The 23018-nt window shown below is 44.3% G+C and overlaps 1 protein-coding gene across 1 annotated transcript in view; it reads right to left on the reverse strand.

Moving 5' to 3' along the window:
- Positions 1-23018, reverse strand: part of AFF2 (ALF transcription elongation factor 2) — a 504257-nt gene that overhangs the window by 24098 nt on the left and 457141 nt on the right. The window contains exons 10-13 of the mRNA XM_081221467.1: positions 21892-22051; positions 19058-20062; positions 17487-17608; positions 6750-6972 (exon numbers count right to left, since the gene is read on the reverse strand). Of these exons, the coding sequence (XP_081077593.1) occupies positions 6750-6972; positions 17487-17608; positions 19058-20062; positions 21892-22051 (1510 nt within the window). The remainder of the gene's footprint in view (positions 1-6749; positions 6973-17486; positions 17609-19057; positions 20063-21891; positions 22052-23018) is intronic.

A 23018-nucleotide genomic window follows, 5' to 3' on the forward strand; every position in this document is an offset into this window, starting at 1 on the left:
GTCCGATCCATTATAAAGTCCTGTTTGCTCCCTCCCCCCAGTGTCTCACAACCTGTCCCTTCCTCCTCTGAAGCCTCAAAGTGCAGGCTCTCGTGGCTTCAGCCAGAGTCGATCACACAGCCTCCTGGCCGAATGCCCGACCTCTGAGATAGCTTTTCCAATCACCCTCCATCTGCTGCCTGCCAGCCTGAGCTTCCTGAACGGAGCTCCCTGCATGTCACTGCCTTGCGGCTGAGTGCAAACCCCAGGCTGAGCTCCTCTGCTGGTGTGTAAGGCCCTTCCTGACCTGGCTTCACCCTTCCCGACTTCCTCCAACGAACCTGCCACCAAACTGAACTCATCAGGCTTTCTCCACTTTCCAGCTTTGGGTCCTTTGCAGTCTTAGGGTTGAAGAAGCCTCCTCTTCATTACTTTTTTCACCTTGAGATAATGCACTGTATTTTTTCAGTTTTTAAATTGAGGTAAAATACACATGACATCCAATTTACCATCTCAACCATTTTTAAATGTCCAGTGCGCTAGTGTTAAGCACATTTACATCATCGTGCAACCGATCTCCAGGGCTCTTCGATCTTGCAGAGCTGAAACTCTGTGCCCATTAGACCATAACTCTCCATCCCCTTACTACCCCCAGCCCCCGGAAATCACCCTTCTAGTTTCTGTCTTTGCAAATCTGACTCCTCGAGGCACCATGTGTAAGTGGAATCATACACTCTTCGTCTGTTTAGGCCTGGCTGATCTCATTTAGCATAACGTCCTCAAGGCTCACCCAAGTTGTAGCACATGTCAGAATTTCCTTCCTGGACAACGTGGAAGAAATGGACAAATTCTTAGAAATGCACAACCTGCCAAGACTGACTCAGGAAGAAATAGAAAATATGAATAGACCAATCACAAGCACTGAAATTGAAACTGTGATTAAAAATCTTCCAACAGGGGCTTCCCTGGTGGTGCAGTGGTTGAGAGTCCACCTGCCAATGCAGGGGACATAGGTTTGAGCCCTGGTCTGGGAAGATCCCACACACTGTGGAGCAACTAAGCCTGTGCGCCACAACTACTGAGCCTGAGCTTTAGAAGCCTGTGTGCCTAGGGGCCATGCTCCACAACAAGAGAAGCCACCGCAATGAGAAGCCTGTGCACCACAATGAAGAGCAGCCCCCGTTCGCTGCAACTAGAGAAAACCCATGAGCAACAATGAAGAACCAACACAGCCAACAAACAAACAAACAAAAATCTTCCAACAAACAAAAGCCCAGGACCAGATGGATTCACAGGCGAATTCTATCAAACATTTAGAGAAGAGCTAACACCTATCCTTCTCAAACTCTTCCAAAATATAGCAGAGGGAGGAACACTCCCAAACTCATTCTATGAGGCCACCATCACCTTGATACCAAAACCAGACAAGGATGTCACAAAGAAAGAAAACTACAGGCTTATATCTCTGATGAACATAGACGCAAAAATCCTCAACAAAATACTATCAAACAGAATCCAACAGCACATTAAAAGGATCATACACCATGATCCAGCGGGGTTTATTCCAGGAATGCAAGGATTCTTCAATATATGCAAATCAATCAATGTGATACACCATATTAACAAATTGAAGGAGACAAACCATGTGATCATCTCAATAGATGTAGAGAAAGCTTTTGACAAAATTCAACACCCATTTATGATAAAAACCCTGCAGAAAGTAGGCATAGAGGGAACTTTCCGCAGCATAATAAAGGCCATATATGACAAACCCACAGCCAACATCGTCCACAATGGTGAAAAACTGAAACCATTTCCACTAAGATCAGGAACAAGACAAGGCTGCCCACTCTCACCACTCTTATTCAACCTAGTTTTGGAAGTTTTAGCCACAGCAAACAGAGAAGAAAAGGAAATAAAAGGAATCCAAATTGGAAAAGAAGAAGTAAAGCTGTCACTGTTTGCAGATGACATGATACTATACATAGAGAATCCTAAAGATGCTACCAGAAAACTACTAGAGCTAATCAATGAATTTGGTAAAGTAGCAGGATACAAAATTAATGCACAGAAATCTCTGGCATTCCTATACACTAATGATGAAAAATCGGAAAGTGAAATCAAGAAAACACTCCCATTTACCATTGCAACAAAAAGAATAAAATACCTAGGAATAAACCTACCTAAGGAGACAAAAGACCTGTATGCAGAAAATTATAAGACACTGATGAAAGAAATTAAAGATGATACAAATAGATGGAGAGATATACCATGTTCCTGGATTGGAAGAATCAATATTGTGAAAATGACTCTACTACCCAAAGCAATCTACAGATTCAATGCAATCCCTGTCAAACTACCACTGGCATTTTTCACAGAACTAGAACAAAAAATCTCAAAATTTGTTTGGAAAAACAAAAGACCGGGCCTCCCTGGTGGCGCAGTGGTTGAGAGTCCGCCTGCCGATGCAGGGGACACGGGTTCGTGCCCCGGTCTGGGAGGGTCCCACATGCCGCGGAGCGGCTCGGCCCGTGAGCCATGGCCGCTGAGCCTGCGCGTCTAGAGCCTGTGCTCCGCAACGGGAGAAGCCACAGCAGTGAGAGGCCCACATACCGCAAAAAGAAAAAAAAAAAAAAAAAAAAAAAAAAAAACAAAAGACCCCGAATAGCCAAAGCAATCTTGAGAACGAAAAACGGAGCTGGAGGAATCAGGCTCCCTGACTTCAGACTATACTACAAAGCTACAGTAATCAAGACAGTGTGGTACTGGCACAAAAACAGAAAGATAGATCAATGGAACAGGATAGAAAGCCCAGAGATAAACCCACGCACATATGGTCAACTTATGTTTGATAAAGGAGGCAGGAATGTACAGTGGAGAAAGGACAGTCTCTTCAATAAGTGGTGCTGGGAAAACTGGACAGGGACATGTAAAAGTATGAGATTAGATCATTCCCTAACACCATACACAAAAATAAGCTCAAAATGGATTAAAGACCTAAATGTAAGGCCAGAAACTATCAAACTCTTAGAGGAAAACATAGGCAGAACACTCTATGACATAAATCACAGCAAGATCCTTTTTGACCCACCTCCTAGAGAAATGGAAATAAAAACAAAGATAAACAAATGGGACCTAATGAAACTTCAAAGCTTTTGCACAGCAAAGGAAACCATAAAGAAAACCAAAAGACAACCCTCAGAATGGGAGAAAATATTTGCATATGAAGCAACTGGCAAAGGATTAATCTCCAAAATTTACCAGCAGCTCATGCAGCTCAATAGCAAAAAAACAAACAACCCAATCCAAAAATGGGCAGAAGACCTAAATAGACACTTCTCCAAAGAAGATATACAGATTGCCAACAAACACATGAAAGAATGCTCAACATCTTTTATCATTAGAGAAATGCCAATCAAAACTACAATGAGATATCATCTCACACCAGTCAGAATGGCCATCATCAAAAAATCTAGAAACAATAAATGCTGGAGAGGGTGTGGAGAAAAGGGAACACTCTTGCACTGCTGGTGGGAATGTGAATTGGTACAGCCACTATGGAGAACAGTATGGAGGTTCCTTAAAAAACTAAAAATAGAACTACCATATGACCCAGCAATCCCACTACTGGGCATATACCCTGAGAAAACCATAATTCAAAAAGAGACATGTACCAAAATATTCATTGCAGCTCTATTCACAATAGCCCGGAGATGGAAACAACCTAAGTGTCCATCATCGGATGAATGGATAAAGAAGATGTGGCACATACATACAGTGGAATATTACTCAGCCATAAAAAGAAATGAAACTGAGCTATTTGTAATGAGGTGGATAAACCTGGAGTCTGTCATACAGAGTGAAGTAAGTCAGAAAGAGAAAGACAAATACCGTATGCTAACACATATATATGGAATTTAAGGGAAAAAATGTCATGAAGAACCTAGGGGTAAAACAGGAATAAAGACACAGACCTACTAGAGAATGGACTTGAGGATATGGGGAGGGGGAAGGGTAAGCTGTGACAAAGCGAGAGAGAGGCATGGACATATATACACTACCAAACGTAAGGTAGATAGATAGTGGGAAGCAGCCGCATAGCACAGGGAGATCAGCTCGGTGCTTTGTGACCGCCTGGAGGGGTGGGATAGGGAGGGTGGGAGGGAGGGAGATGCAAGAGGGAAGGGATGTGGGAACAGATGTATATGTATGACTGATTCACTTTGTTATAAAGCAGAAACTAATAAAATAAAATAAAAGAATTTCCTTCCTTTTGAAGACTGAATAATATTCCACTGTGTGTAGAGACCACACTCTTGTTTAATCATTTACCCTCATTACTAAACCCTACTTGGCACTCTCAGCTCAACCCAGCTCAACAAATGCCTTCCCAGGAAAACTGCCTCATGTATAGGGCCAGAAGTGCTTTAAACCTTTTCAGTCCCTTTAGAGATGGGAAGGGTGTGTCTCAAGCCCTCCCCTAAAACACCAATCAGCAGCTATTTCGTATCCGAGTTTATCGAGCACATGTCTCATTGCTCACCTTAGACTGGGAGCCCTTTAGGTGCCGGGGCCATCTCTGTTTTATGACACTCCCACCCCAGCCCCGGCCCACTACCCCACCACCCAGTGCACTCAGTGATTTGCTGAACGCAGGCCTGCCTGCCTTAATCAAAAGGGTCACTTTACAGCGAAAAGTCAAACGTGAACATTTCTTATATCCATGAAAGTCTTATCTTTTCCACTTCATCCTGGACCTTCCGATTATCAAAAATTCTTACCATCAAGAGCTCATTGCGATAACTGTGCTGAGAGACTGCACATCTAAAAAAAAATCCGCCATAAGGTGGATACGGAGAAAAGCATTTAAAGTTCATCACAGATTTTATTCAACCCAAACACATAAATAACTCAGAGGCTTCTGATCTCCTAAGCCAGCTCCACGCTTCTACCGCCAAAGCCAGATGACCCAGACCAAACAGCTGAGTCAGCCCCAGAGAGAGCCACGTGTCTCTATGGCCAAGATAGGTAACAAGAACCCTGAAACACCACGTCCACCATGCACATGGAGGTGATGTTGGTCCTGGCACATCTGACTGGAAACGGCTGCATTCAGTCATGATCACGTAAGTCATATAAACACGTCCCCTGTTGACCCTCACTCATCCATTGAGTCAATAAACAGGACTTCGTGCATACATGGGACAGAGAAGACTCTGAGAGCAGAAAATGGAAAGCGCTTTTGGAGCTGGAAGAACCTGTATAGATCATCTGGTCAAATTTACTCATTTCATGGACTCAAAGAGGTTTCATAATTTGCCCAAGGCCACAGAACAGATTTGTTGCAGTGTCAGCACTATGTGTCAAGCAAGTCTCTTAACTTCCACAAAGTCTCTCAGATTTCAAGGCATTAATAGAAAAAACTAATGGACAAAGAAGAGGCAACAGGTACTCAATCCATCATGGGGACCCCGGGGATTTCCTTAAGAAGAATGATCCATTTCTAGGTGAAAATGTAATCATGTTTCCTCAGTAGTTTTCAGCTCTTGTGGAAACGCCTTTGCAGGATCCTCTTGTTATCATTGTCATAATAACATCCCTATTAAGCATCTAATTATTTGTGACCACGTACTAGGCGCTATATGAAGAGAATTGCCTAGATATGGCGCATGCCCTCCAAAAACTTGCAGTAGAAGAAAGCCTCCGTTGGAGTTTATAACATTAATTACATTCAGTATGAAAAATAGGATTGATAGTGTAATTACTGTTTAGAATAGACAGTTTCATTCCTAACATTATAAGTCAGCATCTTTAAACGTGAATGCAAATATAATGTGGGCACACACACATACAAATTTCATTTGGAAAATGAGAACTTTGTAATAGAGCAATCTCTTTCTGTCACCAATAAAATTTACCTAGATATGTATGTCATCTAGTCATCTAAGATGATGGAGGACTTTAAATTGTGGTCCTTAAAGCTCAGAGGCCTCGTGGCTTTTCATCAAGTGTTAAATGGGCGCTTTTGGCTCAGGGGCCACCAGGTTGGCGCTAGACATTTGAAAACCCATTGATTTTCATGCATTTGCTTTTTATACTACACTTAAAGGAGATCAGATGCATATGGATGCTGTATCTCCACATATGTGCATTTACCCAAAAAGGCAGGTACATGTGCCATTAACATTCACTAGCGACACTATCGCTCATGGTTTTCACGGTTCAGGTACCTATACCTGGGGCAGATAAAAAGATGTGTATAGATGAGAAAAGTGAAACAACTTCTCAATTATTTATGCTAATCGAGCAGCAGTGCAGAAAATTGAAAGGATGGGATAATCCTTTAGTTTGGCTTAGAGAACCACAATTGCGTGATTTTAGCAACAGATTCACGTTTTAAACTCCATCCTTTTGAGTCACTATTTTAAAACACAATTCACACCTGCTAAGCTGGGTGGTGGAAAGATGTAACTTGGAGTCCCAGCCCCAGTTCCATGACCTTGGGCAATTCCATCCATTTGTTCTCTCCCTTTCAGTAAATGATCAGTGCCTCCCATGTGCCAGATGCTGTGCTCAGTATTGTGGAAGTGTCCCCCACCCCCAAGATCTGAAGGGATTGGACCAAAGGACGTCCAAGGCCCTGAATGCCTGCATAATAATCTGTTTGGAGAAGTAAGACTGGAATGAAAAATGCATCCTGAGTTCAGTTAGATAAGCTGGGTCAACTTGTTTCCACCTGAAAATGATAAGATTTCTTCTAAGATGCTTACATTTACAGATATCCCTTTGAAAGTAGGACAGAATTTGCCTTCACTCCTCTTAGGTTTGGTCGAGGTGATCTGTCCAATCATAGGGACGGTCTTGTCTTGACTGAAGGGACCATTATTGCCGCTGATGTTCCTGCAGCGTGGAGGATCCTCTGGCAGTGGGGAAAGTGGAGGGGGAAACAGCTTTTCTTCTTTTCTTCTGTTTGCTCTCCTGGATGAATTATTTCTGTGTAAACAAAAAGTATAGGGTGTCAGAAAATTTTGTCTCTCTTTATTCTGATCTTTCCCATGATGCTGACACTTTCAGCTAAAGTAATATGTTGGTTGATGGTCCTTTACTTGTGGTGAAGAGTATACATTAAAACGCATAGAGACATAGATATCTATAGAGAGGGAGCCCTCCCTATAGACTGGGTTATAGATAAATGCAACCATATGTATCTAAGAATAAACACGGGTCTTTGAAACAGAACTCCCATGATAAATGGAAACGTCTAATGGAGTGTTGCCCCAGTGTGATATTTGTAACCTTTTAAGATTACTGTTAAGTAGATTTTTATGGAAAATCCAATGCAGACTTTAATCCCATCATTTTTTAGGATGGTTCCTACTTATTCTGCCCTACGACTTAACTGCATAGTCACACAATAAACAGTACAATAAACAATTAGTGGAAGGATACTTTCTTAAGAAATACTACGTGCATACATTACACAGAAATAAATAGTGCACTAAATACTTTTGAGTTACATTGCAAATTGTATGTTCCAACTGTTCTACCCAGGCATAATGAGTCCCTGATCTTAAGTTGTTACACTAATGTACTCCGGTTTACAACAGTCCATTTGAAAAATATTTTGTCATCTTTCCATAAGACATCTGCAGTCCTAGAAGTGCTCCTGTGCTTTCAAACTGATTTATCTGCCCACTAAGTGGGCATCATCCAATAGACTGAGACTTCAAATAAGACAGAACAACTAAAACCTTATGCTAGCTGCTTAACATGGTAATTGGGCCATGGATTTTTATTTTAGTTACTGTCTCCGACTAATCAATGAAGATTACTTGAATTTTAATCTTTTCTTAGACAACTAATACTGCACTGTGCAGCCATTTACTTTTCATGATTATTGACTACAATTTTCAACAGCAAATTAAGTCAACAAGAATTTATGTTTTCCTCTTGGTCAATTTCAGTCAGTGTCTAGAAATATAGATTTACAATATCTCAAAGCAACAAATCAAAGATGAACAAGCACTCAAGTAGTTTGATTGCCTGAAATGGTAGAAGTCAATGCAGTCCCGTCGTTCCACTTCTGCTGCCCAGATTTGCCACTTGTAATAATATTTGTCATCTTCTGTTTCATAAATGCAGTCCTATGTCAATTTTTCTCAGGCAGCCAAATTTTCAGAAAATTCACTGTTTCTGCCATTACCTTAATGGATTTAAATTAATTACAAAATATTTGCCAGTGGATTTTTAAAATTGCTTGGGCATGAAGAATCATTTTAAGAGAGTGGTGATGCCTGATGAAAATAATGGTGAAAATCTGGATTAGGATGCACGTCCACGAGGAGGCTCCACCAACATCAGCCCACGCTGAGTATAATCATTACAGAGGAATCGGACTTTGGGGAATTTACATAGAAAGGAGTCAAGCATTGCTGTGGCATCTATAGGAGTGACTGGGTTCCTTACCTATGACCACTCCTGCACTACCTGAGCTGCCAGAGAAGAGGGTGGGCTGCAAGGGGAAGAGCTGTTCCCTAGAGGCCGTCCATTTGCCATTGGCAACTATCGTTGTGCTAGGCCTCCCCATCTGCCATTGTACACAGTACATCGTTCCCAGTACAGTACATTCAGTGCAATGGGCACAGTCATCTGGCCCCCTTTCCGTCTGTATGATAGTGATCTGGAACCCTGTGGCCTTTAATGACTTCCTGGGTGAAGACACCCAGGGAGCATTTTCTAGAGACCACTCTGTCACCATTATGGCTTCTTACTATAAGGACACCGCTTGTATAGGCTCTGGCTCTCGTATAGGAGGACAGCAGGCAAGAGAGTCCCCCATTTAATGCCTCAGAGGCCCTTCTGATGGTTCAAGCTCCAAAGAAGGGGCAAGGAACTCATCAGGGCCCTTCTGGTGGACGATGGGAAACTCCAGCTGTCATAGTCTGCTGTGGCATCCTTTGCTAGGTTTATAATATTCATTGAGAAAAGTGAATGTTGTCTTATAGAAATTTCCAAGGATTTAGTCTGAAGGGTCAACAAAGCACAAAGGAGCAGACAAAGCTTGAGGAGAGGGCTTCCAGAAGAAGACCTCCGAGAGATCTGTCTTGCTTCCTTCTCCCTCAACTCCCGAGACTTTCCCGCAGACATGGATTTGCTGGCCAAGTGTTAAGAACCCGATCCAGGGAATTACTTCCGGGGAAGAGGGCGGAAGAGTAAGACGCGAAGATCACTTTCCTCCCTACAGATACACCAGAAATACAGCTACACGTGGAACAACTCCTACAGAACACCTACTGAACGCTGGCAAAAGACCTCAGACCTCCCAAAAGGCAAGATACTCCCCACGTACCTGGGTACGACAAAGCGGAGAGATTCCCGCATAGAGGATCAGTGCCAACCGGCACTCACCAGCCCGAGAGGCTTGTCTGCTCGCCCGCCGGGGCAGGCGGTGCTGGGAGCTGAGGCTCGGGCTTCAGTCGGAGCGCAGGGAGAGGACTGGGGCTGGCGGCGTGAACACAGACTGAAGGGGCTAATGCGCCACAGCTAGCCAGTAGGGAGTCCGGGAAAAAGTCTGGACCTGCCGAAGAGGCAAGAGACTTCTTCTTCCCTCTTTGTTTCCTGGTGCGCGAGGAGAGGGGACTAAGAGCGCTGCTTAAAGGAGCTCCAGAGACGGGCGCGAGCCACTGCTGAAAGCGCGGACGCCAGAGACGGGCGTGGGACGCTGGGGCTGCTGCCTCTGCCACGAGGCCTGTGTGCGAGCGCAGGTCACTGTCCACGCCCCCTTCCGGGGAGAACGCACGGCGCGCCCTGGGCTGGTGCAACGTCACGCCGGCCTCTGCCGCTGCAGGCTCAACCCGCACTCCGTGCCCCTCCCTCCCCCCCGGCCTGAGTGAGCCAGAATACCCGAAGCGGCTGCTCCTTTAACCCTGTCCTGTCTGAGCGAAGAACAGACGCCCTCCAGCGACCTACACGGAGAGGCGGGGCCAAATCCAAAGCTGAGACCCGGGAGCTGTGAGAACAAAGAAGAGAAAGGGAAATCTCTCCCAGCAGCCTCAGAAGCAGCGGATTAAAGCTCCACAATCAACTTGATGTACCCTGCATCTGTGGAATACATGAATAGACAATGAATCATCCCAAATTGAGGAGCCAGGAGTCAGTGCTGTGCCTCTGAGGTGGGAGAGCCAACTTCAGGACACTGGTCCACAAGAGACCTCCCAGCTCCACATAATATCAAACGGCGAAAATCTTCCAGAGATCTCCATCTCAACACCAGCACCCAGCTTCACTCAACGACCAGCAAGCTACAGTGCTGGACACCCTATGCCAAACAACTAGCAAGACAGGAACACAACGCCACCCATTAGCAGAGAGCCGGCCTAAAATCATAAAAAGTCCGCAGACACCCCAAAACACACCACCAGACGTGGACCTGCCCACCAGAAAGACAAGATCCAGCCTCATCCACCAGAACACAGGCACTAGTCCCCTCCACCAGGAAGCCTACACAACCCACTGAACCAACCTTAGCCACTGGGGACAGGCACCAAAAACAACGGGAACTACAAACCTGCAGCCTACAAAAAGGAGACCCCAAACACAGTAAGATAAGCAAAATGAGAAGACAGAAAAACACACAGTAGGAGAAGGAGCAAGATAAAAACCCACCAGACCTAACAAATGAAGAGGAAATAGGCAGTATACCTGAAAAAGAATTCAGAATAATGATAGTAAAGATGATCCAAAATCTTGGAAATAGAATAGACAAAATGCAAGAAACAGTTAACAAGGACCTAGAATAAATAAAGATGAATCAAGCAATGATTAAAAACACAATAAATGAAATGAAAAATATTCTAGATGGGATCAATAGCAGAATAACTGAGGCAGAAGAACGGATAAGTGAGGTGGAAGTTAAAATAGTGGAAATAACTACTGCAGAGCAGAAAAAAGAAAAAAGAATGAAAACAACTGAGGACAGTCTCAGAGACCTCTGGGACAACATTAAATGCACCAACATTCGAATTATAGGGGTCCCAGAAGAAGAAGAGAAAAAGAAAGGGACTAAGAAAATATTTGAAGAGATTATGGTTGAAAACTTCCCAAATATGGGAAAGGAAATAGTTAATCAAGTCCAGGAAGCACAGAGAGTCCCATACAGGATAAATCTAAGGAGAAATACGCCAAGACACATATTAATCAAACTGTCAAAAATTAAATACAAAGAAAACATATTAAAAGCAGCAAGGGGAAAACAACAAATAACACACAAGGGAATCCCCATCAGGTTAACAGCTGATCTTTCAGCAGAAACTCTGCAAGCCAGAAGGGAGTGGCAGGACATATTTAAAGTGATGAAGGAGAAAACCCCGCAACCAAGATTACTCTACCCAGCAGGATCTCACTCAGATTTGATGGAGAAATTAAAACGTTTACAGACAAGCAAAAGCTGAGAGAGTTCAGCACCACCAAACCAGCTTTACAACAAATGCTAAAGGAAATTCTCTAGGCAAGAAACACAACAGAAGGAAAAGACCTACAATAATGAACCCAAAACAATTAAGAAAATGGGAATAGGAATATACATATCGATAATTACCTTAAATGTAAATGGACTAAATGCTCCCACCAAAAGACACAGATTGGCTGAATGGATACAAAAACAAGACACATATATATCCTGTCTACAAGAGACCCACTTCAGACTTAGACACATAAAGACTGAAAGTAAGGGGATGGAAAAAGATATTCCATGCAAATGGAAACCAAAAGAAAGCTGGAGTAGCAATTCTCATATCAGACAAAATAGACTTTAAAATAAAGACTACTAGAAGAAACAAAGAAGGACACTACATAATGATCAAGGGATCGATCCAAGAAGAAGATATAACAACTGTAAATATTTATGCACCCAACATAGGAGCACCTCAATACATAAGGCAAATATTAACAGCCATAAAAGAGGAAATTGACAGTAACACATTCATAGTAGGGGACTTTAACACCCCACTTTCACCAATGGACAGATCATCCAAAATGAAAATAAATAAGGAAACACAAGCTTTAAATGATACATTAAACAAGATGGACTTAATTGATATTTATAGGACATTCCATCCAAAAACAACAGAATACACATTTTTCTCAAGTGCTCATGGAACATTCTCCAGGATAGATCATATCTTGGGTCACAAATCAAGCCTTGGTAAATTTAAGAAAATTGAAATTGTATCAAGTATCTTTTCTGACCACAATGCTGTGAGACTAGATACCAATTACAAGAGAAGATCTGTAAAAAATACAAACACATGGAGGCTAAACAATACACTACTTAATAACGAAGTGATCACTGAAGAAATCAAAGAGGAAATTAAAAAATACCTAGAAACAAATGACAATGGAGACACGATGGCCTAAAACCTATGGGACGCAGCAAAAGGAATTCTTAGGGGGAAGTTTATAGCAATACAATCCCACCTTAAGAAACAGGAAACATCTTGAATAAACAACCTAACCTTGCACCTAAAGCAATTAGAGAAAGAAGAACAAAAACACCCCAAAGTTAGCAGAAGGAAAGAAATCATAAAAATCAGATCAGAAATAAATGAAAAAGAAATGAAGGAAACGATAGCAAAGATCAATAAAACTAAAAGCTGGTTCTTTGTGAAGATAAACAAAATTGATAAACCATTAGCCAGACTCATCAAGAAAAAAAGGCAGAAGACTCAAATCAATAGAATTAGAAATGAAAAAGGAGAAGTAACAACTGACACTGCAGAAATACAAAAGATCATGAGAGATTACTACAAGCAACTCTATGCCCATAAAATGGACAACCTAGAAGAAATGGACAAATTCTTAGAAATCCACAACCTGCCAAGACTGAATCAGGAAGAAATAGAAAATATGAATAGACCAATCACAAGCACTGAAATTGAAACTGTGATTAAGAATCTTCCAACAAACAAAAGCCCAGGACCAGATGGCTTCACAGGCGAATTCTATCAAACATTTAGAGAAGAGCTAACACCTATCCTTCTCAAACTCTTCCAAAATATAGCAGAGGGAGGAACACTCCCAAACTCATTCTATGAGGCCACCATCACCTTGATACCAAAACCAGACAAGGATGTTACAAAGAAAGAAAACTACAGGCCAATATCACTGATGAACATAGATGCAAAAATCCTCAACAAAATACTAGCAAACAGAATCCAACAGCACATTAAAAGGATCATACACCATGATCCAGTGGGGTTTATTCCAGGAATGCAAGGATTCTTCAATATATGCAAATCAATCAACGTGATACACCATATTAACAAATTGAAGGAGAAAAACCATGTGATCATCTCAATAGATGCAGAGAAAGCTTTTGACAAAATTCAACACCCATTTATGATAAAAACCCTGCAGAAAGTAGGCATAGAGGGAACTTTCCTCAACATAATAAAGGCCATATATGACAACCCCACAGCCAACATCGTCCTCAATGGTGAAAAACTGAAACCATTTCCACTAAGATCAGGAACAAGACAAGGCTGCCCACTCTCACCACTCTTATTCAACCTAGTTTTGGAAGTTTTAGCCACAGCAATCAGAGAAGAAAAGGAAACAAAAGGAATCCAAATTGGAAAAGAAGAAGTAAAGCTGTCACTGTTTGCAGATGACATGATACTATACATAGAGAATCCTAAAGATGCTACCAGAAAACTACTAGAGCTAATCAATGAATTTGGTAAAGTAGCAGGATACAAAATTAATGCACAGAAATCTCTGGCATTCCTATACACTAATGACGAAGAATCTGAAAGTGAAATAAAGAAAACACTCCCATTTACCATTGCAACAAAAAGAATAAAATACCTAGGAATAAACCTACCTAAGGAGACAAAAGACCTGTATGCAGAAAATTATAAGACACTGATGAAAGAAATTAAAGATGATACAAATAGATGGAGAGATATACCATGCTCCTGGATTGGAAGAATCAACATTGTGAAAATGACTCTACTACCCAAAGCAATCTACAGATTCAATGCAATCCCTATCAAACTACCACTGGCATGTTTCACAGAACTAGAACAAAAAATTTCACAATTTGTATGGAAGCACAAAAGACCCCGAATAGCCAAAGCAATCTTGAGAACGAAAAATGGAGCTGGAGGAATCAGGCTCCCTGACTTCAGACTATACTACAAAGCTACAGTAATCAAGACAGTATGGTACTGGCACAAAAACAGAAAGATCAATGGAACAGGATAGAAAGCCCAGAGATAAACCCACGCACATATGGTCAACTTATGTTTGATAAAGGAGGCAGGAATGTACAGTGGAGAAAGGACAGTCTCTTCAATAAGTGGTGCTGGGAAAACTGGACAGGGACATGTAAAAGGATGAGATTAGATCACTCCCTAACACCATACACAAAAATAAGCTCAAAATGGATTAAAGACCTAAATGTAAGGCCAGACACTATCAAACTCTTAGAGGAAAACATAGGCAGAACACTCTATGACATAAATCACAGCAAGATCCTTTTTGACCCACCTCCTAGAGAAATGGAAATAAAAATAAACACATGGGACCTAATGAAACTTCAAAGCTTTTGCACAGCAAAGGAAACCATAAACAAGACCAAAAGACAACCCTCAGGATGGGAGAAAATATTTGCAAATGAAGCAACTGACAAAGGATTAATCTCCAAAATTTATAAACAGCTCATGCAGCTCAATAGCAAAAAAACAAACAACCCAATCCAAAAATGGGCAGAAGACTTAAATAGGCATTTCTCCAAAGAAGATATACAGACTGCCAACAAACACATGAAAGAATGCTCAACATCATTAATCATTAGAGAAATGCAAATCAAAACTACAATGAGATATCATCTCACACCAGTCAGAATGGCCATCATCAAGAAATCTAGAAACAATAAATGCTGGAGAGGGTGTGGAGAAAAGGGAACACTCTTGCACTGCTGGTGGGAATGTGAATTGGTACAGCCACTATGGAGAACAGTATGGATGTTCATTTAAAAACTAAAAATAGAACTACCATATGACCCAGCAATCCCACTACTGGGCATATACCCTGAGAAAACCATAATTCAAAAAGAGTCATGTAGCAAAATGTTCATAGCAGCCCTATTTACAATAGCCCGGAGATGGAAACAACCTAAGTGTCCATCATCGGATGAATGGATAAAGAAGATGTGGCACATATATACAATGGAATATTACTCAGCCATAAAAAGAAACGAAACTGAGCTATTTGTAATGAGGTGGATGGACCTAGAGTCTGTCATACAGAGTGAAGTAAGTCAGAAAGAGAAAGACAAATACTGTATGCTGACACATATATATGGAATTTAAGAAAAGATAAATGTCATGAAGAACATAGGGGTAAGACAGGAATAAAGACACAGACCTACTAGAGAATGGACTTGAGGATATGGGGAGGGGGAAGGGTAAGCTGTGACAAAGCGGAAGAGAGGCATGGACATATATACACTACCAAACGTAAGGTAGATAGCTAGTGGGAAGCAGCCACATAGCACAGGGAGATCAGCTCAGTGCTTTGTGACCGCCTGGAGGGGTGGGATAGGGAGGGTGGGAGGGAGACGCAAGGGGGAGGGGATATGGAAACATATGTATATGTATAACTGATTCATTTTGTTATAAAGCAGAAACTAACACACCATTGTTAAGCAATTATACTCCAATAAAGATGTAAAAAAAAAAAGACCTAATGACATGATATATGGGGTGAGGTGAGGGCTAGGGCCATGCACCTCTTCCAGGGCATCTAAAAAAAAAAGAACCCGATGCAGGCCCTTCCTGAATGATAAGTGCTACTAGGTAAACACTGCTCTCCGAACTATGACAAGAGCAGGAAGATCGTAAGGACCACGAGGTAAAACACCATTTTATGAGAACGAATTCGAATTATTAGACATTGATTTAATATTTGATCATCTCTCTTCCATGAAATGGGGACCAGTGACAGATCACTGGGTCGCTGAAGGAGGCTCGCAATGGGGACTGATGGTGTCGCAATGCCCCACAGTTCCCTGGGTCTTCCTCGTGCCCTCAGGTGGCCCGGCCCGAATAGATTAAATCTGGGACCTGGGGCAGTACCGCCACTACAGGGACACCACTTTAGCCCTTCCTCCTTGGAAAGTAGGAGGGCCCTGGAATGACGGTGTTTGACCACTGGGAAAGAAGTCTGTTTTCCCACATTCCTGGCCCACCCTGGGGTAAAAAGGGCTGGTTTGCTCCACTGGAAGATTTACTAATTCTGAGAACTCCAAGTATGTGAAGGGATATTTCCAATCAAATTATGCCAGGGAACACAGATGCCTGTCACAAAAAGCTTTGGGTGCACAGGGAGATGGGCAGCCTAGGGCCAAGTCTCCTTATTATACTGAGCGGATCTAGCAGTCATTGGTCTTTTCCTACCTTTCATCTCTAAACAACAAGGATCCAAACAAATGTAAGCTGATAACTTATTTCCGACATCTTATCTGTGGCAGATTGATGCCCTATCACTGATGTTAAACAGTAATCTGTGAAATCAATTGTGAGCAGCAGTTAGCCATATTGCCTCTCTGCTCTGGGCTGCTAATAGGCTCCAAAACTGGTCTTTGATGGAAGTAATCTCTAATTTTGAATGAATTTATGGCAATAATTATCCAGATGGAATGGTTCCAGTAGCTGACACGATTGTTGGGGAAATGATATGTATAAGACAGAAGGACTCCATCACAATGTTTGGTAGGGAAGGCTGGGGTCGTGTGAGTGAGGACGGGACAAGGAGGCCTCCTGCCTGACTCCGGCACCTTGTGCAAAGAGGGAGATGGGAGAAGAGGTGCCAGCTGATCGGCATTAACGCGTCCATCCCTAGCCGGCTTTTCCCAGCACAGAACTGCCTGGGGCTGGGGGGCACTCCCAGACAGCTCATCTCTCTGGCCTCCCCTTGGCCTCTGAGAAGTTCAGCATGGCGCTGCTAGCCCTCAAGCTTCATATTAGCGTTGAGAAATGACACCAAAGAGGAAGCGGCTGCTGAGTCATTCTGTTGAGGCCAAGGGGTTGCTTTCCAGGGAAATCTTTTTAGTTATCACCATCAGAACTGGAAGGTGCCCAGAAGGAGGTGATTTGGCTCAAGGGATAGGTGTCCCTTGATGCTGCCCCTTTTAAATTCATTTACTTCCTCTTACCCTTCACTCAGTGCTAAAAGTTCACTTTTGCCGATTTTGGTCATCAATCTAAGTTGGAATAAAGAAACGTTGCTAAAAAGCTCAAGGAGTCACCCCAAATCTGAGCACCACCCTTTATCCCACCCTTGTTAGACTGGTGGTCAGAGACTGCTGTCAGGACAGGCCTGAGAGACTCCTGTTTCTTACCTAACATTCCTCTGGGACAGGACCCCCTGCCCCCGGCCAAGGGTTCATTTGGGATTTCTTAAGAGTCTGAACAAGCAAAGTATCATACAGCCCAGGGCAAACTCACTCTTTAGTGCTGGGAGGTTTCTGGGGGGGAGCTGGTGAGATGCAAGGTGGTAGCAGGCAGATGGTGGCTGCCTCCTCCAGGCGTTGCTTCTTCTCAGGGATTTTCTCCACAACTTCTGTTGGCTTTAACAGGAAGAAAAAATACACAGAGTTTGAAATCCATGGCACATGCAGACATTTAAAAACAACGAGCAAGGGAGACAGCTGGCTTCTATTTTAAGTCCTAGACTAGGTAGGGGAGTTAAAAGTGCACCTTTGATCAGACAGAAAAGCGATCAGTCTTGCCTCGCCTACTCCAACCAAGAAGCTGGCATCTGAGAGGGTGAAGCTGTGATGTGAGCCTCTGATCGGGTGGCACAGGGATATCATACCAAAAGTAAAGAGAATCTATAATTTTCAGACACTTCTCCCAGCAACAGCGCCTCCACAAATGAGTAGTTTAGAAACTAACACTGCAATTCTAACACGGCATAAATCCTGTCCAAGCACCCTGGGGGTTTACGGTAACATATAAAGGTCACTTCTACAACCAAAAATATGCAAGGAAATTAACCATATGCAAGGCACACCTTTGGCCCTTCAGGTACTGGTTCTGAAGGTCCACTTTTACTGCTGGTTGTACTGCCGTCATCACTAAGAGCATGGAAACAGTGATAGGGCAATGTCCCTTGCCCTATCAGACTTTTTGGTCCTCCTATTTGGACCAGACTTTTGTCCCTATTTTGGAATCCTCTCATTGAATAAGTTGGTGCACAGCTCAGAGATAAAACCGTCTGTGAATTCTCTAAAGCTGAATGATAACTTAAATCACCCTTGCAGGATTCCCCATGGCAGCCATTCAAAATAATATTACTCAAATATCACCATGAGATGATGTTACACTGAAAGACTACTGTGAGATCCAGAGATGCAACACAACGCTTACTGGACACAAACTCACTTCCCCAGATGTACGTGAAATGGAAGAGGCCATTCTGGGTTTCACCTTATGATTATATCTGTAGCCCTGGAATCCAACCCTAATGTCTTGCAGGTGAGATTTTCACGAGTCAGGCCGACCACACAGGTCAGGGGGCCAAGCAGGCTGGACAGAACGCATGTCTAGTAGGAGCCAGGATAATTAAAATATAACTGGGTTGCAGGGATCCTGATGTTTGGATGGAGAAATTAACAAGACCTCGAGGATGCACGTTGACCTTAGGAATCCTTGGTGCCCTGCTGCTGCTGCTGTGGTGGGGGACTATAGAATAATGACCCACGAATCTGGGAAGCAGCTAAAGGAGCCAACCTGGGGGGCTGGCTGCCTTGGGAAGGAGCCTCTTCATATTCTTCATTGCTACACGTCACGTGCCATATTGGATACTCTTGACATTGGTTGTCAAACCTCGATTACCCCTAACACTTCCTCCCTGGTCATGTCAAATACTGCATGTCCCACGGAAAGCATCATTGCCTTCCCCAAAGATTGCAATCCACTGCCACCAGCCTGCTAGAAAAGGAGACTCGAGACCAAAGTAGCTCCCAGACAGCTGCTGCTCCTGATCATGTGGCAGGCCACACCTGACGGCTTACCTTGTGCTTACGCTTGCCCTTGGGGGCGGCTTTATCCACAGCCATGGCAGCTGCCTGCCGCCTGGGCTTTGAGGCTGTGTCCTTGTGGTCTGGCTTGGCCGGCGCCGCCTGCAGTGAGTTGTGGCCAGGCACTCGAGACAGTAGGTCGAGGTCAAGCTTCACCCAGAGATTTTTCAGATTCTCGTGATCTCGGAGAGGAAACAGAAGCTCGGTTTGCATGACAGGGATGGGTGAAAAAGCAGCCTCCTCATTGGGGACGGGCGGGTTGCTGCTGCTGCTGCTGCTAAAGGTGCTGAGGGTCAGGCTGGCCCCGCAGGTGTCCTTGGACTTGGCAGTGTTGCCCCCAGGAGCCATGCAAGGAGGCAGGGCTTTGATCTGCAGGGTCTCTTCCTGATCTGTGTTGGAATCAGACGTAGACGAATCGCTTTCAATGAATTCCCGGGACTTCGGCACGATCTTGCCAGGCCCTCGGTACTTCTTCTTCTCGGCAGCCAAGGGGATGCTGGGCCTCGGTTCTTTCCTAGGGACCGGCTTGTGGGCAGTGGCTTTGTTGCGGCCTCTCGGGGGGTCAGGAAGCTCCATGCTTTCCTTTTCTTTGGGAGTGCTGCTGGTGATATTTGGTTTGGGCCAGGTAAATTCCTCAATGCTGGGGTTCTTCTCGACCCTTTTGGGCTGTTTTTTCCCAATTGTCCTTTGAGATGCTGTCTCGAGAGTTGTCGACAATTTATGCTTCAGAGCCTTTGTTTCTGGAATTTTGGGGGTGGGCCGTGGACGGGCTTTCTCCCTGATGAGACTGAGGACAGGCCTCTCTTTGGGTTCAGCCAGGACCTGGCTGGGGTTTGCCTTCACCTTGACCTGGACTTCCATTGGCTGTATGATTGGAGGAGGTACAGAAATCGTCTCCATGGGTGTTTCATTTTGGCCGCAAATAAACGACTTGTTCTGAGCTGTCACTTTGTTAAGCCATTTGTCCAGCTGCCACTTGTTGGTGGAGGGCGGCTCAGGCTGCAGATTGAGAAACAGCAGCAAGAATGAATTTCACCTTTGGGAAGAAGTCAGGAGGACCCTCAGTGCACTGACTGTTGGGTGATAAAAGCTTGGGCTGTTAAGTGACCATTCACACATTTAGAAACATACATGGAATTCACATTCATCACGTTCCCTAGATAGCCAAATACTCCACAAACCGGCTCCAATCTACTTATTTAAACTAAGTTCCACTGCTCTTCTGAAACTATCCCCTACTTTGGCCAGCAAGGAAGGAATTATTCACAGAGAGTTTTTCCAGAGAGTGGGCAGGGAGGCCTGGGACCGAATCTGGTTCCCAAAGTCCTTTGGTGAGACTCATTACTCAGCCTCTTACCAGGAGGCCGGGGTAGTGATCTCTGGTCCTGAAAAGAAATGTAAGCGTGCCTCAAGTGTAATTCAAAAGGAAAGGCTTTCTCTCTGCCAAACTGCCAGGGCCTCCTATACAATGCTGTAATTCACTGCAAAAAGAGGCCTTTTGTATTTTCACTGAAGGATGAAAAGATTTGACTTCCAAAAAACCACTGCACTTTCCTCGGTGTATGGGCAATGACCAATTTATGGGGACACGCATGCAGACATTAGCGTCCGCCATTAAGCCATGGAAATGATGCGTACAATTTGGGTGCTTGATTCCCAAGCCTGAATTCTGCCTGTTGAGCTAAAAGAGCCATCATTTTTATTAGAACTCCTCTTTTTTTGAAAGGCATCAGCTGAGGCTTATGGCACCAGCCAATAGCGGGTGAAAGCATTCAAAAGACTCTTAAGTAGCCGTGATTCCAACCAGCACAGAGCAATGGCAGGTAAGGGTCAAGGCAATCGGTGTGGCTGCTACTGTCGGCGGCAGAACGCGAGGTTAAGGGCCCCAGCTCTGGTAGCACATGGACCCTGGTTTCAGTCCTGCCCGTGAGATCTTGGGAAAGTTCTTTCTTATCCTCTCAGAACCTTATTTTCTCACCTGTAAAATGGGATAATAATAGCAAGGACCCCATAGAGCTGTTATGAGGATGAAAGGAGAAAATCCAAGTCATGAGCTTCTCATGGTGCTCGGCGTGTGATCTACATTCAAGAAGTGTGAGCTACTATGATTAGCGGTAATGTTACTATGGCATCTTCTTCTGTTATTCTTTTCTGATTATTGACAAACAAGCATGTCCAGAGCCATGGAGGGATCTGCTTGCTGTACGAGGTGCAGGCTCAGGGGAACTGGGAGGCTGGCACTCAGAGAGGATGAGAGGGGAAGGACAGGGTTTTTAACTCCAAATGATAATTCTGGTATTTTGTGGGGCTGTGTGAAATGTTTTCATGAATTACCATCGAGTACACTTGAAGAATATTAATTGAAATTAAAAAAAAACACCTGTGACCTTTCAACCATCACGCTTCTTGGGTCTTACTTGCCGTGGGACTTTCATCACTTCAACCTAGAGGAAAGGAAGGGGTGGCGTCCCCAGAGCTAGAAGTGGGTCTGGACTGGCTTTGCTGATTCTCTGGAAAGTGAAGTTGCGAGCCCAGTGATTACTAGTCCAGTGTAATAGTGATGGGGAGGCTCAAGGCTCAGAGTAGCTGAGTGAGTCACACAGCGAATCAGTCACACGGCAAAGAAACGTCTGTTACAGACCACGCGAGTGCATGTGTTAGAAGAAAAAAATGCTATCGAACACCTGAGTACTTTTCTGACGTGTATACTGTGCTGAAGCCCTCATCGCACTGGAATACTGTGATTGTTGTATTGTTGTGTGTGTGCAGGTTGGAGGTGCTGCCTCAGGGCAGGTAAGCTGTGGCTGGGGCCCCGGCCCGTCACCCACCTCTGGCGTGGCCACACGCGGCGCCTCATTGGCTTCACTGTCAGTGGTGCTGCTTTCAGTGTCTGAGTCTGACTCTGAGCTGCTCTCAGAGTCACTGGAGCTGCCGGATCCCCCGCTGGCTGGCGCTGCAGGTGTGGGCTGAGGCATGGCCAAGAGCGGGCTGAAAGGAAAACGACACCACTCGGTCTCAGACCAGCTGGAAAAGAGCCCAGGTCAGCATAAAGGCTGATGATTTGTAAGGGGCAGGTGAGTGGAGCTTGCCATCCCATTTCACAGGTGGGCAACATGAGGCTCAGGAGGCCCTGTGAGTGACCGACAGGTCTGTCAAGGGGCTCTGATCTTAGCTATATGCACAGTATTGTCCTCTCAGCAAGAAGTGAGACTGGGACCGTGGCCTCTCAGGTCCCTCAGAGGGCAGTGCTGTGTAAAGGTATTCACGGCCAGGTGTCCAGCACCCGGCCCCAAGGTGAGCAGAGCTGACCATGTGAATTAGGGGATGATAGGATGCACTTCTCGGCCTCCTCCAGCAGAATTTCTGTAAACCCTTCTTAAAACTCTTACCAGGAGGTATGATCATAAAGGACCAACCATCTCTAATGACTCACCAAGCAAAGCACTGGGAAACTGACACCACTTGCCACCGTCTCTATTGATAATCCATACTCTTCCTTACTAATCGTTTGCCCTCTGTGCCTCATAACAAATCAACCTCAGCTGCCTCTTGGCACTCTGGGGTATGTCATAGCCTTTCTGTCCTTTTGCTCATCATCTCTTTGGACTAGTTTTGCTCTGCTTTCACTCCAAAATGGGGCTCTAAATTCGAGGGAGGGGGAGGGGTCTTGTCCGTCTCTGTCTCATCAGCCCAGGCCCCTCTTTGGAGAGAAGTTTAATCACGGACAGGGATGGGCTGGGGGCCAGAGCGTATTCGCTGCTGTGCTGGGCTGGTCCTCCTATCTGCCTGGCTGGCCATCCAAACCTCACTGCCTCTCAGACTCCCAGCTCCTTGCCCAGCTCTCCCTGGAAAACCCAGTCCTGGCCCTGGAGGGCACCTGGTCCTGTGGCTCCACCTTCAAACCGGACAGAGAGGGACTCTAAGGCCCCCCTCTGCCTGAGACCATTATTCCTCG

The sequence above is a fragment of the Mesoplodon bidens genome, assembly GCF_964165515.1.
Source record: "Mesoplodon bidens genome assembly, chromosome: X".
NCBI classification, from domain to species: Eukaryota; Metazoa; Chordata; class Mammalia; order Artiodactyla; family Ziphiidae; genus Mesoplodon; species Mesoplodon bidens.